Source organism: Globicephala melas, chromosome 7, assembly GCF_963455315.2.
Source record: "Globicephala melas chromosome 7, mGloMel1.2, whole genome shotgun sequence".
Classification (NCBI taxonomy): Eukaryota; Metazoa; Chordata; class Mammalia; order Artiodactyla; family Delphinidae; genus Globicephala; species Globicephala melas.
Window position 1 is genome coordinate 26,585,094 of NC_083320.1, and position 14,832 is coordinate 26,599,925.

Genomic DNA, 14,832 nt, shown 5'->3' on the forward strand with positions numbered 1-14,832 from the left:
TTCTCTCACCCCGAATCCTCTGAGCTGTTGGATTCTACGTCCCGGCACCGGATTGCGCTCTACAGCAGGGGTCGGACCGCAGCCAAATTTAAACGGCTAAACCTAACAGCTTTGGCAGAAGCCGAGGGGAGGGACGGGGTGGAGGGAGGGGCGGGGGCGGATCTAAGCGCGGTCACGTGGGGCAGGGGAGGGGCTTGGCAAGCCTCCCTTTTGTTTTGGCTGGCGCGTGCGCAGAGGGCAGGACACGTGGTCTTTTGGGCCCGCCCCTTGCCTCGCTGGCCGCGCCTTGCTGGCTGTGGTTGTGGTGTCGGCTGTTTTGGGGAGGCTTTGAGGCGGGGTTGTTTGCGTTAGATGGGACCTTTGTTTTAGTTAATTATCTTCACTTTATTTCAGGCAGACGTTGATTTGGCCTTTAGAATTACGTGGGATGGAGGAGAATCTAGAGAATTGTTGAGGAATGGTGTTGCCACGTTTGTGCCGTTTCTCTGCGTGCCGAAGGGATTGATGTTGCCGGAAAATTTGAGGATACGTGGTGTTTGGTAGCAAGAAATACAAGACTATGTTCTGGTTATTAAAGAAACTACTGGAAAGGAAGAGGCTAGCTTTCCAGCCGAGAGGGAAGGCACTGGCTGGATCTTGTAATGTTTTCTTACTCCGAGAGAATTAGTATTTGGTTCGTTCGCTGCCCGCTCTGCTCCGGGCAGGACCCACTTGTCCCTTCCCCTCGGATCAGCGGTCTGCGGGGATTGATTTTTTTTTCTTTCTTTCTTTTTGAACTGTGGGGAGCACGTTACTTTTTGATAACCTAAACTTTAGTCAGCTGGGGAGATTTAAGAGGATTACTTTCTTCGTCTTTCCTTAACCAGTTTGCTTAACTTCGTGCTGAGTTTGGGTCAGTAGGATGTTATTTTAAATTTCGACCAGATGGGGCAGGTTTATCAGCAATAAAAGCTAAGTGAGATATTTACCAGTACTGCAGGCAAAACCGACAGTGTTTTAGACTAGGAAAAAGTGGCTCAAAAAATAATTAAACATTAGCGAAAAACCTGGTGTTCTGGAATGCGGATTGCTTGAGAAAGGCTTTGCAGTGAGTGGTCTCGGCTGTTTCCAATTTTCACTAGCTGTTCTCTTGGGCAGGTTACAACCTCTCCGATCTCAATCTGTTTCCTCTTGTAAATAGTTTCATAATGCTGTCCTTGCCTTAAGAGGTTGTTATGAGAATCACATGTTTTGTGTTAGTAAAAGTGATTTATAATCTTTACCAGCACTACAAATACAGAAATTGACAGGTAATACGGTTTTATAACAAAAGTCAGTTGTTTTTTTAAGCCAGCATGCTGGAAGAATATAAACGATGAATGAATCATGAAATAGGATATATTTGAATATCTTCAAAATCTGTTGTAACTATTATGTTTGATTCTCTGTCATTTTCCACTTTCTTAATCAGATCAATGTCAAGTTTGCTACCATTTCCTCATAGTTTTAATCTAGATAGATTATCGTTACTTCTCTTACCCAGCCCTTCTGGGTTAATTTTTTACATGAAATTTTTCTTAATCTAGGCCGATTTTGTCACTGATTTTTTTTTTTTTTACATTTACTGTGTGTGTGTGATATATGCCTTTTCAAATAATAATTATTATTTTTAAATCTTATAAATTGGAAAATGAAGATGGGTGCAAATAAGAAAAACACAAATAATTTGTATTTTTAACTATTTTCCTATGCGTATTTGTGTATTTTTCCTAAAAGTGGTATCATTTTAACTTTACCTCATAAACAGTCCCATGTCCTTAGTCATTGAAAAAATTATTTTTGGCAACTCGATGTTATATCATGTAACTTTCATATTTAAAATTTTTCCTGTTGGTAGATGTTTGAGTTGTTTCTAATGTTTTGCTGATGTAAATTTCACTACAGAAAATAGCCTTTTACATAAATCTTTGGAAAATTTTCCCCTAGATTTGTAAAAGAGGAATTACTGGGGGAGTGGGGGTGGGGTGTGTGTGTGTGTTTGTGTTTTAAGGCTCTTGCAACATCGCCAAATTACCTCCCAGAGTATTATATTGTTTAACACTCATCTAATGTATGAGCATGCCTCACATTACATCTTTATTCATCATCTGGGATTAGCAATAAGACAAAAAAACCTTGCTTTCGTTAGCATAAAATTTTTTTTTCACGTGTGTATGATACATGTGTTTTATTGTCTTAGAAGCTGCTTGAGGAAGATAAATATGTTTCATATTTGATGTGCTGCAAATCACATAGTGGGTGCTCAATAAATACTTGCAACTTGACTATTAATATTTATCTTTTTGACCTCTGAAAGGTCAGGAAATTATATCTTGCTTTTTTGTCTTACTCAATTTAGGAGTACATTGTTGGCAGTATACTATTATTGTTTGATTCATTACTTTGAGTACTTCTCCGTTCAGGTGGGGCCTCACTGATCTTAGCACAGTTGTCTTCTCGTGACTTCCCATTGTCCAACTGCTGCATTATCCAAGAACTCCATCCAGTTTTGATGCCATTTATCATAATAACTTGGATGAGTGAATAAAGGAAATAGTCTACCTTGTGTGGAATTCACTTACAAATTTCACTTTAATTGTTCCATATTCACTTGTAGCCTTTTCTGTGTTTGAAGGAAAAAAAGCCTACTGTCTAAAGTTACTTTGTTTCATTATTCAGATTGTTCTTGATAGCACAACTATTAATTACCTTTAACATCTTTTACTGCCTTTAACCTTACTCGTCATATGTAATTTTTACTTGTTCAGGTATGTATCACTCTTCCTGTCCTTTTACATTTGTCTGTGCTGTATTAATCGTTGAAGGAGGCCGAAAGCTGTCTCTGTCAGGTTTAGAAGATTGTTTACTGATTGGGTTCCTCAAGTTATAAACAGCAAAGAATGAGACTGCTTGCACCTGCAGTGTCAGCTAATAGGAAATTAGCAACCCGTTTACTGACTTTGGGCATATTGTCTATTATACCTCTATCGTTAAAGTCCTTACTATATCACAGGACTATAATGGAATACTGTACATAATGATGACACTCAGTCATCAATACAATCCTACATTACTTTCAGTATGTTTGATTTAGAAAGGCAAGGAAGGTGTATTCATTTCCAAAAAATTTACCTTTTTTTCCCTTTTAAATGTTCTGAAGAGATTGCACTGAACTGAGACTTTTGTTACTCTGTGTGGGATAAATAAACCAGCAAGTGTTAATAAAAACGGTAATATCGTACTTGCCTGTAGACAGTCTGTAATGAAAATCTGAAAGCGATTCATAATGAAAGTTTTTAATACTTGGTAATATTTTTACGTTTTCAGGAACATTTTATTTCTATATGGATATGACGGTTCTCTTGCAGAATTGGGAGAAAATGCAATCTTTTGTAATATTAAGACTTTGTTAATATCTCTAATGAATTTTTAATTGTTTATTTCTAATCCTATAAGATCAAGAATCTTCAAGCATGTTGTTTAAAGTAATTAAAAAACTTTTTTTTCTTGGTAGTAGATCATTAATCAGTGTTTAACCACGTGAAATTAAGTTGGAGCCAAAATGTATATAACGAGCAAATGTGATAGTGCTAAATCTAAACGTAAATTTCTGGATCTAAGTTGATGTACACAGAAAAAAGTGACTCATTTATATTCCTATGAGTCATGCATTTATAACTGAATAGTAATAATTCTGCTTGAAGTTTGAAGTATGATCTGTTTGATGTGTTATGTGGCCACCCAAGTGGCTTTATCTTTAATTAAATTCCTTTAGTCTTCAAAGAGAATTCCTTTTTAGGCATAGTTTTCAAAGTGGAAGGAGTTCTAGCTATAAACATTATTGAAATAGAAAGTACTGAGCTAACTGTACCTTGGTCATGCCAATTACTACAGTGTTTTCTGCTGTAAATTGAGAATGCCCATTTGTGGCATAAAGAGATCTTGAAAACACAACAGTGTATTTAGTATCTTCTAGTAATTCCTGTATTTTTGAGGAATAAAATTATACCAGTGTAAACTCTTTCTCATTACTTTTATTGACTTAATTGACTTAATTTAACTTTATGAGTTACAAATTAGAAACTTTTAGTCCCCTTATATTTCAGTAATGTTTGGAAGAGCTGCTCAAATTTTGCTAAAAGAATTTTTTTCCTGCTCCTTCTCTTTTTTTATAATGGATCAGTTATCTGAAACACATTAAAGTTGTAAGTGCAGAAATAATTTAATATTTATCTCTGCTTCAGCGTTCTCCCCTCTCTCAAAATGCTGTTGGTAGTCTTTTCACTTTCTTTTAACTTAAGGATGAATCTGCCTTCTTTATGATACTTTTATTCCTAGTTTATGTTACCGCATTGAAGAGAATTGGGATTATCCAGATTTCAATTGAAAGTAAATTTAATGTTCAGAGGGTAGATATTGATTTGATATTCCCCATGGACTATATGCAATATACATGTGTGTGCTAGAATGTAAGTCATAGTCAAATCTGAAGTAGTATTTTAGGGGATGGAAAATCAGATTTGGTTTTTAATTTTTAATGTTCATTCTCAGGAGGAAGAGTGGTTCTTATTTATAATTGTCTAGATTCTTAGTTTCAGCTCTGAGGATAGACTAGATTAGCTAACTTTTGATTTTCTTTAGACCGTATGCCAAAAATTATTTGGTATATGTGACCTGAATAGTAATTGTAAAGACCTGGTTACTAGTGTTGGGATCAATCCAATAATTATTGTTATAATTACCTCACTGTACATGCAGCTTTTGAGGGATGACATGATGGTATTTACTATATCTCATGATGTCCAAGGGACCAGATTGCATTTAATTAATGCTTAATTCATAAATACATATGATTTATAAACCTTAAAAATTAAGTCACTAATGGAAGCATTTTGGAGACAACAGGGCAAGGCTCCTTATTTTTAGTAAGGTAATATCAGAGCAACTAATTTCTTCCTTAATTCACAATGAATGTTCTTTGGATTAAATTGTAGACCCCAAATTAGAATTTGTAGTATAGACTTGACTTTACAATTCCCCCATTTTTCTGAATTTGACTTTTATTTATAATAATGAAATTTAATATAGCCAAAAAGAAAAAAACTGTTTTGATTCTTTGTAGTTTTTAAATGTTTGTAATTTAAATGAATAAACTTTGGCTTGTGTTACTGAAATTTTCTCTCTGGTTGGTAGTGTTTTAAGATACTTCTAAGAAAATGTATATATATTGAAATCTGGAATTTTGCTATAGGGTTGTTTACTTGGTGGATTATCTGTAATAGTTTTACAATGGATTGGTTTTGGGTTTTGGTGGTTGTTTTTTTTTTTTCGATTTTATTTTTTTTTGGCCACCCCTAAAATTTCTGGGCTGTGGATGTGCTAAGGAATTATTAATTTATTTTTACTTAAATTGGAATGCAGGTTGAAAACTCTGTTGTACAACATGAAAGTGAAGTTCGTGCCCAGGAAATATAATTGATTTTTGGATTATCTAGAACTATTGCCTCTTAACAGATAATCAGAATAATCTGTCTGGTTGCTTTCTTTGAAAGGGTGATATGATTTCTTGCAGTTTTGCTTCTTAAATCCTGTTAGCTTACTATTTTAGTTTCTGTATGTTGTGGTTAAGGAAGTTTAGTTGTTTTTTTCTCAGTTTTATTCTTTCCAGTTTCTTTAAAGTCCTATATCATGGACTGACTAAATTCTTTTTACAGAAAGGACCTATTTTCCTTGAGTATCTTGGGAAAGATGATAGTGGTGCCGAGAGTAAATAGAATACAGTGTTTTAGCAGCTAGAAAGAAATTTCTTAGATTTAGGTAAGATCCACACACTTTTTTTCGACCCAATATGTGCATAATTAGAAACCGAATAATTAGAAACCAGAATAATTGGAAACTGAATATTCATAAGAAGAACAAGATGCTTAGAAAACTGTTTGAGGATTTGCTTTTTTCACATTCTTTTTGTATAACCTAAGCATAGGTGTCTAAAAATACTAAACAGTATTTGGCTAAGAACTTTGGGACTGAAATATTTTAGTTAATGGTTGATTCCTGTTTACTTTAGGGGTACAGTATACTTTATACTGTCCAGTACAGTAATCCTTAACCACATATGACTATTGAGCACTTGAAATGCAACTAGTCCAAATTGACTGTGCTAAATGTAGAATAAACACTTTATTTATTTATTTATTTATTATTTTTTTTTTTTTGCGGTACGTGGGCCTCTCACTATTGTGGCCTCTCCCATTGCGGAGCACAGGCTCCGGATGCGCAGGCTCAGTGGCCATGGCTTACAGGCCCAGCCGCTCCGCGGCATGTGGGATCTTCCCGGACCGGGGCACGAACCTGTGTCCCCTGCATCGGCAGGCGGACTCTCAACCACTGTGCCACCAGGGAAGCCCATAAACACTGTATTTTGAGACTTTAGCACACATAAAATAAACATATCTCATAAAGATATTTTTATCCAATATTTTTATTGGAGTCATATTTTCTATATAATGGGTACAATGAAATTCAAATTTCATATGTTTCTTTTTACTTTTTAAAATATGTCTAGTAGCAAATTTAAAATTACATATTTAGCTCACCTCATATTTCTATTGGACAGCAATGTTCTATACTAATATTTCCTAGCCTTAAGACTCCTTTCACAATAAAATATGAATCCTTTTCCTTGAAATTTTTAAATGATTTTATTATTTTGGATGGTATTTATTGAGGAAATATTTATTAAGGGCCTACTATGTGCCCAACAGTATTTTAGGATACAGCAATGAATGAAAACATTCAGATCCTGCCTTCATGCAGCTTTCATTCTAATGGGAAAAATGTATGATAAATAATTTTTAGTAGAAAAAAATTTAATGAACTATTATTTGTTCTAAGCATACTATTGGCTATTATATATAATTTCACGTAATATAATTTTAATACAGTACTTAATTTATTGAATGACATGTGCTATTTCATTTGGCATTTATCTTGCTTTGTGTTCTCTGCATTTCCTGGATCTGTGGCTTGATGTCTGACATTAATTTGAAGGAATTCTCAATCATTATTTCTTCAAATATTTCTTCTCTCTTCACCTTCAGTATTTGCATTACCTGTATGTTAACACCTTTTGTAGTTGACCCACAATTCTTGGATATTCTGTTCCTTTTTTTTTTTCAGTCTCTTTCCTCTTTGCTTTTCATTTTGGAAGTTTCTGTTGACATATCCTCAAGCTCAGAGATTCTTTTCTCAGCCATGTCCAGTCTACTAATGAGCCTATCAAAGGCATTCTCATTTCAGTTATGGTGTTATTGGTCTCCAGCCTTTCTTCTTGATTCTTTCTTAGAATTCCCATCTATTTCCATATCTTTGCTTACATTATGCGTCTGTTATTGCATGTTGTCTACTTTTTCCATTAGAGCCCTTAGAAAATCATAATTTGTTTAAGTTCTTTTAAAGTCACAGTCTGATAATTCCAACATTCCTCTCATATCTGAATCTGGTTCTGATGCTTGCTCTGTCTCTTCAAACTGTTTTTTGTCTTTTAGTATGCCTTGTAATTTCCTTTTGAAAGAGGGGACATGATATACCTAGTAAAAGGAACTTTAGTAAATAGGTCTTTAGTAAGATGTGAGGTATAGAGGAAGCATTCTATAGTCTGGTGATTAAGTCTGTCTTTTAGGGAGGCTGTGCCCCAACTTCACAAATGCTTCACAGATTTTTCCACCTCTTAGGTGGGATAGGATGGCTACATGGGGCTGGGGTTAGGTATTTCCCTTCCCCCACATGGAAGGCTAGTAAAAGCAGGAGTGGGGTATTTCTTTACTTTTAAGAAAAAGCAAGACTCTTCAACAGATTTCTTAGAAAGTAATATATCATCTGTCACTTCTTTATCTTCATTTTATTTGACCTCACTATGGCATTTGATAGAGCTGCCCATGTCTTTTTAACATACTTTTGAACACTTTGGAATCTCAATTACCTACACTCTGGAATTTCCTTTTCTCTCACTAACTGGACTTCCTTTTTTCTTTCTTTCTTTTCCTTTTTTTTTGGGGGGGGGGTTGGGTTTTTTTTTTAACGGTTTAATGAATGGGAGTGTGCATTTAAAAAAATTATTTACTTTTTGGCCACACCGTGCAGCATGCAGGATCTTAGTTCCCTGACCAGGGATCAAACCTGTGCCCCCTGCATTGGGAGCTCAGAGTCTTAACCACTGGACTGCCAGGGAAGTCCCACTAACTGGACTTTCTAAGTCTCCTCTTAGGGCTCTTCCTCCTTTGTAACACCTCTTCCTTTGTTCAGATAAATGTGAGTGAACCCCCTGGCTTGATCCTGAGCTCCTTTCTCTCTCTGGCTCATTATGTCTAGACAAGTTTGTAATTTTTGTTCCACAAACACCCCTAATTTATTCCTGCTTTACAGATTTCTATTAATTGTCTTTTTTCCTTGGAAAGCTCTTACCCCAAACCTTGGTTAGCTTGTTATTGTCATTTCAAGTCTCAGAGCAGATGTCGCCAACACAGAAGTCTTCCTTCATCTACAAATCTAAATTAGCTCCTACTGCAGTGTAGTTATGCTCTATTACTTTACTTTGTTTATTTTTATAAAAACACTGTGAGAACCCTATTTACTTCTGATCTTTTTGTTTTCTTGTTTGTATATTCTCTATCTACCATTTGCTAGCTAGAATGTAGGCTCTGTGAGAATAGAAACCTTATTTGTCATGCTGTCTACAATCTTTCTGGTACCTAGGTTAGTGTCTCTTACATACTTCTCAATAAATATGTGTTAACTGAACTGTTGAATGTTTGATCTTAGATCAAATATATATTAAGTGGAGGTTAAAATCCAGCTTCTACCAAAAATAGACAAAACTACATTTATGACTTAATGTTGGCCATTTCTTCATTTTCTGCTTTTAAAAAGTCAACTGGTTAATTTCCATATTTTTTGGAAAATTTTTATTTGTTTTGTTTTTAAAAGATGAAATAGGTTTACAGCTGTCATTCACAAGTACTTCTCTATAACTCATTGTGGTATGGATGGATTTATACCCAAATGAAAACCAGATGGTCTTACTTGTGGTTAGTTATTCTCACTGTCTTAAGTTGGCTTCTGAAATACTGGAGATACCTTTTAGATGCTATAAAATAATTTTGATCATTAGTTTGGAACTAATGGAGATATCTTCAGGTGAATTTGCAGAATTATTTTATGCTCTCAAATCAGTATTCCTTATGCATTCTTCCTCTCACCAGTTGTCTATTACGTGTAAAAATGAAATAATATACCATTGAAAATAATTACAGTTTAAAACTGTATAATGGTCAAAACCATTATTCAGAGTTAACCTGAATGGTAAATTCAGTGACTTTCAGGAGTTTGCACGTCTGATTTCCACTAATTCCAAGACATATTATCTTCTGTATGTTTATGTCAAAGGCTCCTCAGTTGTTACGTTTTAAATAGTTGTTAAATGTTTATTTTATTGTTTATTTTAATTTTGAGGAAGTGCAAGTTAATCAATTTTTTTCTCTTATGAATGTTTTTTGTGTCATAGCTAAAAAAAAATCTTTGCCCAACCCAGTTTCACAAAGATCTCCTATTTTTTTCTAGACATTTTATGGTTTTAAGTTTTACATTTAGGTCTATGATCCATTCTGATGCATGTGACTATTTTTGTATAAGGTATGAGGTGTGGGTTAAGGCTCAGGATTTTGCATATGGATGCCTTATTGTTCCAGAATCATTTGTTTTTTAAAAAACTAAGTCTTTCTGCATTGAATTGCCATTATATCTTTGCCAAAAATCAATTGACCATAGATGTGTGGGTCTATTTCAGAGCTCTCTATTTATCTGTCTAATTATCTGTCCATTCTTTTGCCAATCTATGTTTATTTTGACTACTGTAAGTAGGTAGTATGAGTCCTTCAGCTTTGTTCTTTTTCTTGTTTGGGCTATTGTAGTTGCTTTCCCTATCCATACAAATTTATGAATCAGCTTGTTGATATTAGCAAAAATTCTGCCAAGATTTTGATTGGGATTGTGTTGAATCTATAGATCAGTTTAAGGAGAATTAACATTGTAACAATATTGAATAATTAATCCATGAACACAATGTGTCAGTCCATTTATTTAGATCTTACTTGATTGTTTTTCATTGGTGGTTGTTTTTTTCAGTGTGTAGTTCCTGCACATTTTTTGTTTGATTTATACCTAAGTATTTCATATTTTTAAGCTATTGGAATTAATATTATTTTAAAAATTTCTATTTCTGTTTTTTTCATTTCCAGTATCTAGAAATATAAATGATTTTTGTATCTTGACCTTATTATGTCTGCTACCCTAGTAAACTCATTAGATCTAGGAGCTTTTTTTATAGATCCCTTGGGATTTTCTATGTAGAAAATCATGTCATCAATGAATAGACACAGTTTTACTTTTTATTTTCCAGATTTCTATGCATTTTGTTTCTTTTTTCTTCTTCTGTTCCACTGGCTAGGACCTCTAATGTGATGATAAATAGGAGTGATAAGAACAGGCACCTTGCCTCATTCCCAGTCTTATAGTAAGCATTCAGTCTTTCATCATTAACCATGAAGCGGCCTCTAGGCTTCTGTGTAGATACTCTTTTTCAGGTTAAGCTATTTCCCTCCTTTTCCTAATTTACTGAGTTCTTTTTTTTTTCTAATTATGAACAGATACTGGATTTTGTCAGATGCTTTTTATTTGTTTTTTTTCTTTAGTCTTTTGATATGGTGAATTTCAATAATTAATTTTTTTTAAATGTTGAACCAGTCTTACATTCATGGAAGAAGGCATACTTGGTTGTGACTTATTATTCTTTTTATATATTGCTGTGTTTGTAACAGTTATTTTAAAAATAATAACTGAAATAGGTGTTGTTACTACTTAAATTCTGGAATACCTTTAAAAATCATAACTCTTCTCTGTTTATTAATTCAGCCAACAAATATCTGACAATTATTGTGTGCTAGACATTGTTTTAAGTGCTGCAGATTAGAATATTGAACAAAATTGAGTTCTGCCCTTAGACTATATTACTTTCTAGAATGTAATATAAAGTCAGGTTCTGACATTAGCACCCCGAGGAACAATAAAACAGTGTAGGGGAATGGAGAATCATGAAGTGAGGGGCTAAAGCTATTTTAAATAATTAATCAAGGCAGGACTCTCTGAGGAAGTGACTGTAGAGCAGAAACATGAATGAAGTGAGGGAGCTAGCTATCTTATTTGTGGAAAATTGTTCCAGCAAATATGAAGTCCTGAAGCAAAGACTTGTTTGGTGTGTTTCAAGAATAACACAGAGGCTAGTGTTTATGGAGTGCAGTAACCCATAGAGATAGTTACAGGAGGCTAAGTAGTCAGGGGCTTGATAGTGTAGAACTTTGTAGGCCATGGTAAGAAAAACTTTGGATTTTAAGTATAATGGCAACCACTTATTTTTCAACAAATATTAATTCAGTATCTGCTATATGTTAGATACTTTTGCGTCTTGACAACATACTAGTTAACAAATAATGAAAAATCCAAGCAGTTGTAGATCTTAGAAATGTTAGTAATAAGTGTAGTTGTTTACGTTAATATGGAGGTAGTCAGAAGTGGTAGAGTTTAGAAGGATCAGTTAGTAAGCCTTGTTTATACACAGTGATTACATATTTAGGTATTTTAAAAAATTGGAGTAAATGGACTTGAGTTTTATGCTAAAACTATATGAACATAATTTAACCTTTTTTAATAATAGGAAATAGTTATTTTCCTGAGTTTCTTTTGGTTGCAAAGTAGAGAGACTTTCAGGCTAGGGTTTTTTAATAAGGATAGAGTCGGGAGTAGAATACAGAAGAACTTCATGGAAATCCTAGAATAGGAACTGTGATATGGCTGGGCCTTCCAGAGTCCAGGATCCCCAAATCTTTATATCCAAGTGTGTTAATTATCTATTGCTATGTAATACATTACTCCAAAATTTAAAACATTTATTTCACAGCTGGGGGTCAGGAATTTAGGCATGGCTTAGCTGGGTGCCTCTGGCTCAAGGTTTCTCACAAGGCTGCAGTCAAAGTGTTGGTTGGAGCTGCAGGCATCTGAAGGCTTGACTGAGGAAGGATCTGCTTCTCAGATCATTCACATGGCTAGTTGGCCGGCTTTAGGTCATTAATGTCTGTTGGCTGAAGACAATAGTTCTTTGCCGTGAGGGTCTTCCCAGCTCACAACATGGCAGCTGGTGCTCCCGAATGAGAAGGGTGACAAGATGGAGGCCACAGTATCTTTGTAACCTAATGTTGAAAGTGGCATCCCATTATCTCTGCTGTATTCTGTTTGCTAGAAGCAAATCACTAAATCCAGTCCACACTGTAGAGGAGAGGATTACACAAAGGCATGAACACCAGGAGATGGGTATTATTAAGATCACTTTAGAAGCTGCCTATCATACCAAGTAAGCCCTAGAGATCTTACCAGAGTTTTTGTGTGTATGTTTTATTCTAGTTCTCTACCATAAAGGTTCCTTAGCCACTGTCAATGTCTACATTTCTTTCCTTTCTCTTTTTTCTACCAACTCCATTTCTTATCTCTTAATCTATGTATCTTTTTTCTGCTTCTTATTTTTAGTTTCTCCTTATCTTTAGTTTATCCAGGGCCTAAGATGAATTCCACTGCTTCTTCTTATTTCACCTTCTGCCCCTGCTGCTAGCCACTTTGATTATATCCTTAGCACCCTGTTCAAATTTTTGAAAGAGAGAAGGTGGGTAAGGAGGAGATAGAGTATAATATCTTTTGAATATGATTACCTCAGAGAGAACTGTGATTAGGGCAGTTTCTCTCAGAGAGCAATGTAGTTATTTAAATACTATTGTAGATGTTTATAAATTAGAAGTTATAGGTCATTGAGTGATCAAGTGACAGACTGAGTCTTGAAAAAAAATTTCCCAATGCTAGCTTGTTTTATAATTATTTTTCTATTTCTCATAAAAGTAGAGTGCAAAATATACTTTTAAAAAGAAAACCCAATATTATGGTTATTTTTGTTTTCCTATTTGTTTTGGATTTAGAATAAATGAAAATCTGTTATATATAAGATTTATTATTTTTGAGGCACTATATAAAAGTGTATAAATTTTAAGACAGAAAATTATACAGAAATCTACATTTTTTGGAGACATTATACAGTAAAATATAAAAAAGGCAAACATTTATTTTTATCACACAGGATTAACAACGATTAACATTTGCTCATATTTCATTTAATCTTTTTCCCCCAAGTAATAAAATATTGTAGTTAAAATTCAGCTCCTCTTAAAACACCACTCTTAGTTCTGTTTCATGGAACTTACCTGATGCAACTACTGTTACAACTTTGGTGGGTATTTTTCTGGTTCGTCTTTTATTCTTGTAAACACATAAACACACACATGTATATGGACATAAGTATGGTATGGTTTTGTGTTTGTGTTTTATTTATATGGTACCATACTATATATAATCTGCACCATTTCTTTTTTTTTAAACTTTATTCTGTTTTTGAGGTTTGTCCATATTGATACATATAGATCTAGGTCATTTTTTTTAAACTGCTATTCTAGTATTCCATCATGTTTTAATATCCATTCTCTCACTGTTAGATGTCTAGGTTACTTTGCAAGAGTGTTTTGCTCATACAAACACTGATCTCTTGTGCACCTGTGACAAACACATTTTCCACATTATTGTCAAATTATAGAATCAATTTATAGTTGAAACAGATGTGAGAAATCTTATTTACCCATGTTCCCATGGTAAGTGATATTTTCAGACTTACCCTCTTTTCAGTTTGGTGATTAGAAAACTGGTCTCTTGCATTATTAATCTGCATTTCATTTATTACTGGTAAAGTTGAGTATATGTTTAATGACCATTTGGATGTCATCATCTCTGAAGTGTCTGACTGTTGTAACCTTTGCCCGTTTCTAGGAGTTCTTAATATATTCTGGATACTAATCCTTTGTCTATTGATATATGTTGCAGTTATCTTCTCCTAGTCTATCACTTGCTTTTAACCCTGTGTGTAGATTTTTATTTTAATTGCATAGAAGTTTTTGTGCCTTTTTTTCCTTTTGATCATTCTTATTAGTCTTTGCAAAGAATCAGCTTTAGGTTCTGTGTTTTTAAACAAGAATGAAGGGTGTAGAGTTACAGCTACCTCCTGGGGACATACAGTATGGGAGTGTGGCCATTCAAATGGCTATTAACTGTCATGTGCATTGAAACAAAAATTATGGAATGTCATAGTTCCAAAGTGCCTTCAAAAACTTTTAATTGTTAATGAAGAAAATTTTTTTCACTAACTCTTCAATCTTCATAATTTTTTCATCATAATTTTTAATAGTACTAGATTAACTTTTTTATGAGTCAGAATATATGGTTTTATACTTTTTTAATAAAATAAAATTTGTTTAATTATGGAATTAATCTTTAGTGTCATCTGTTACATTCCCCCCTATTTTTCAGGCAGGAGTAAGAGCTTCTATAATGATAATTGATGACTATCCATTTGTGAAAAGGAAAATAATGATTGCAGATGATTTTTCAGAAAAAAAATTTTTGCACATTGCAGGTTAGGCTAGTTTTTACTACCACATTATTTTTAGCACCTGTGAAATTGTATACTTTTTTTTTTTTTTTTTTTTTTTTGCTGTGCTGTGAGGCTTGTGGGATCTTAGTTCCCCGACCAGGGATTGAACCCTTACCCTGACAATTAAAGTGCAGAGTCCTAACCATTGGACCACCAGGGAATTCCCAATTATATACGTTTTT

The 14,832-nt window shown here is 34.1% G+C and overlaps 1 protein-coding gene across 8 annotated transcripts in view; it reads left to right on the top strand.

Annotated features, from left to right (window-relative positions):
- The window catches only part of KANSL1L (KAT8 regulatory NSL complex subunit 1 like), a 145,441-nt gene that overhangs the window by 289 nt on the left and 130,320 nt on the right, over positions 1–14,832 (top strand). Inside the window, exon 1 of one of the 8 annotated variants that reach the window (XM_030853110.2) lies at positions 310–1,289. The exons of 1 other annotated variant lie outside the window; for it this stretch is intronic. Coding sequence is in view for 4 of the 7 variants with exons in the window: in XM_030853072.3 (XP_030708932.1) it covers positions 12,276–12,478 (203 nt within the window). In the remaining 3 variants the exon portion in view is untranslated. Of the gene's footprint in view, positions 1–309; positions 1,290–10,372; positions 12,479–12,504; positions 13,400–14,519; positions 14,633–14,832 lie in introns of those variants that run through there. 6 more of the 8 variants (XM_060301890.1, XM_030853072.3, XM_030853079.3 and 3 more) reach the window with 6 other exon arrangements.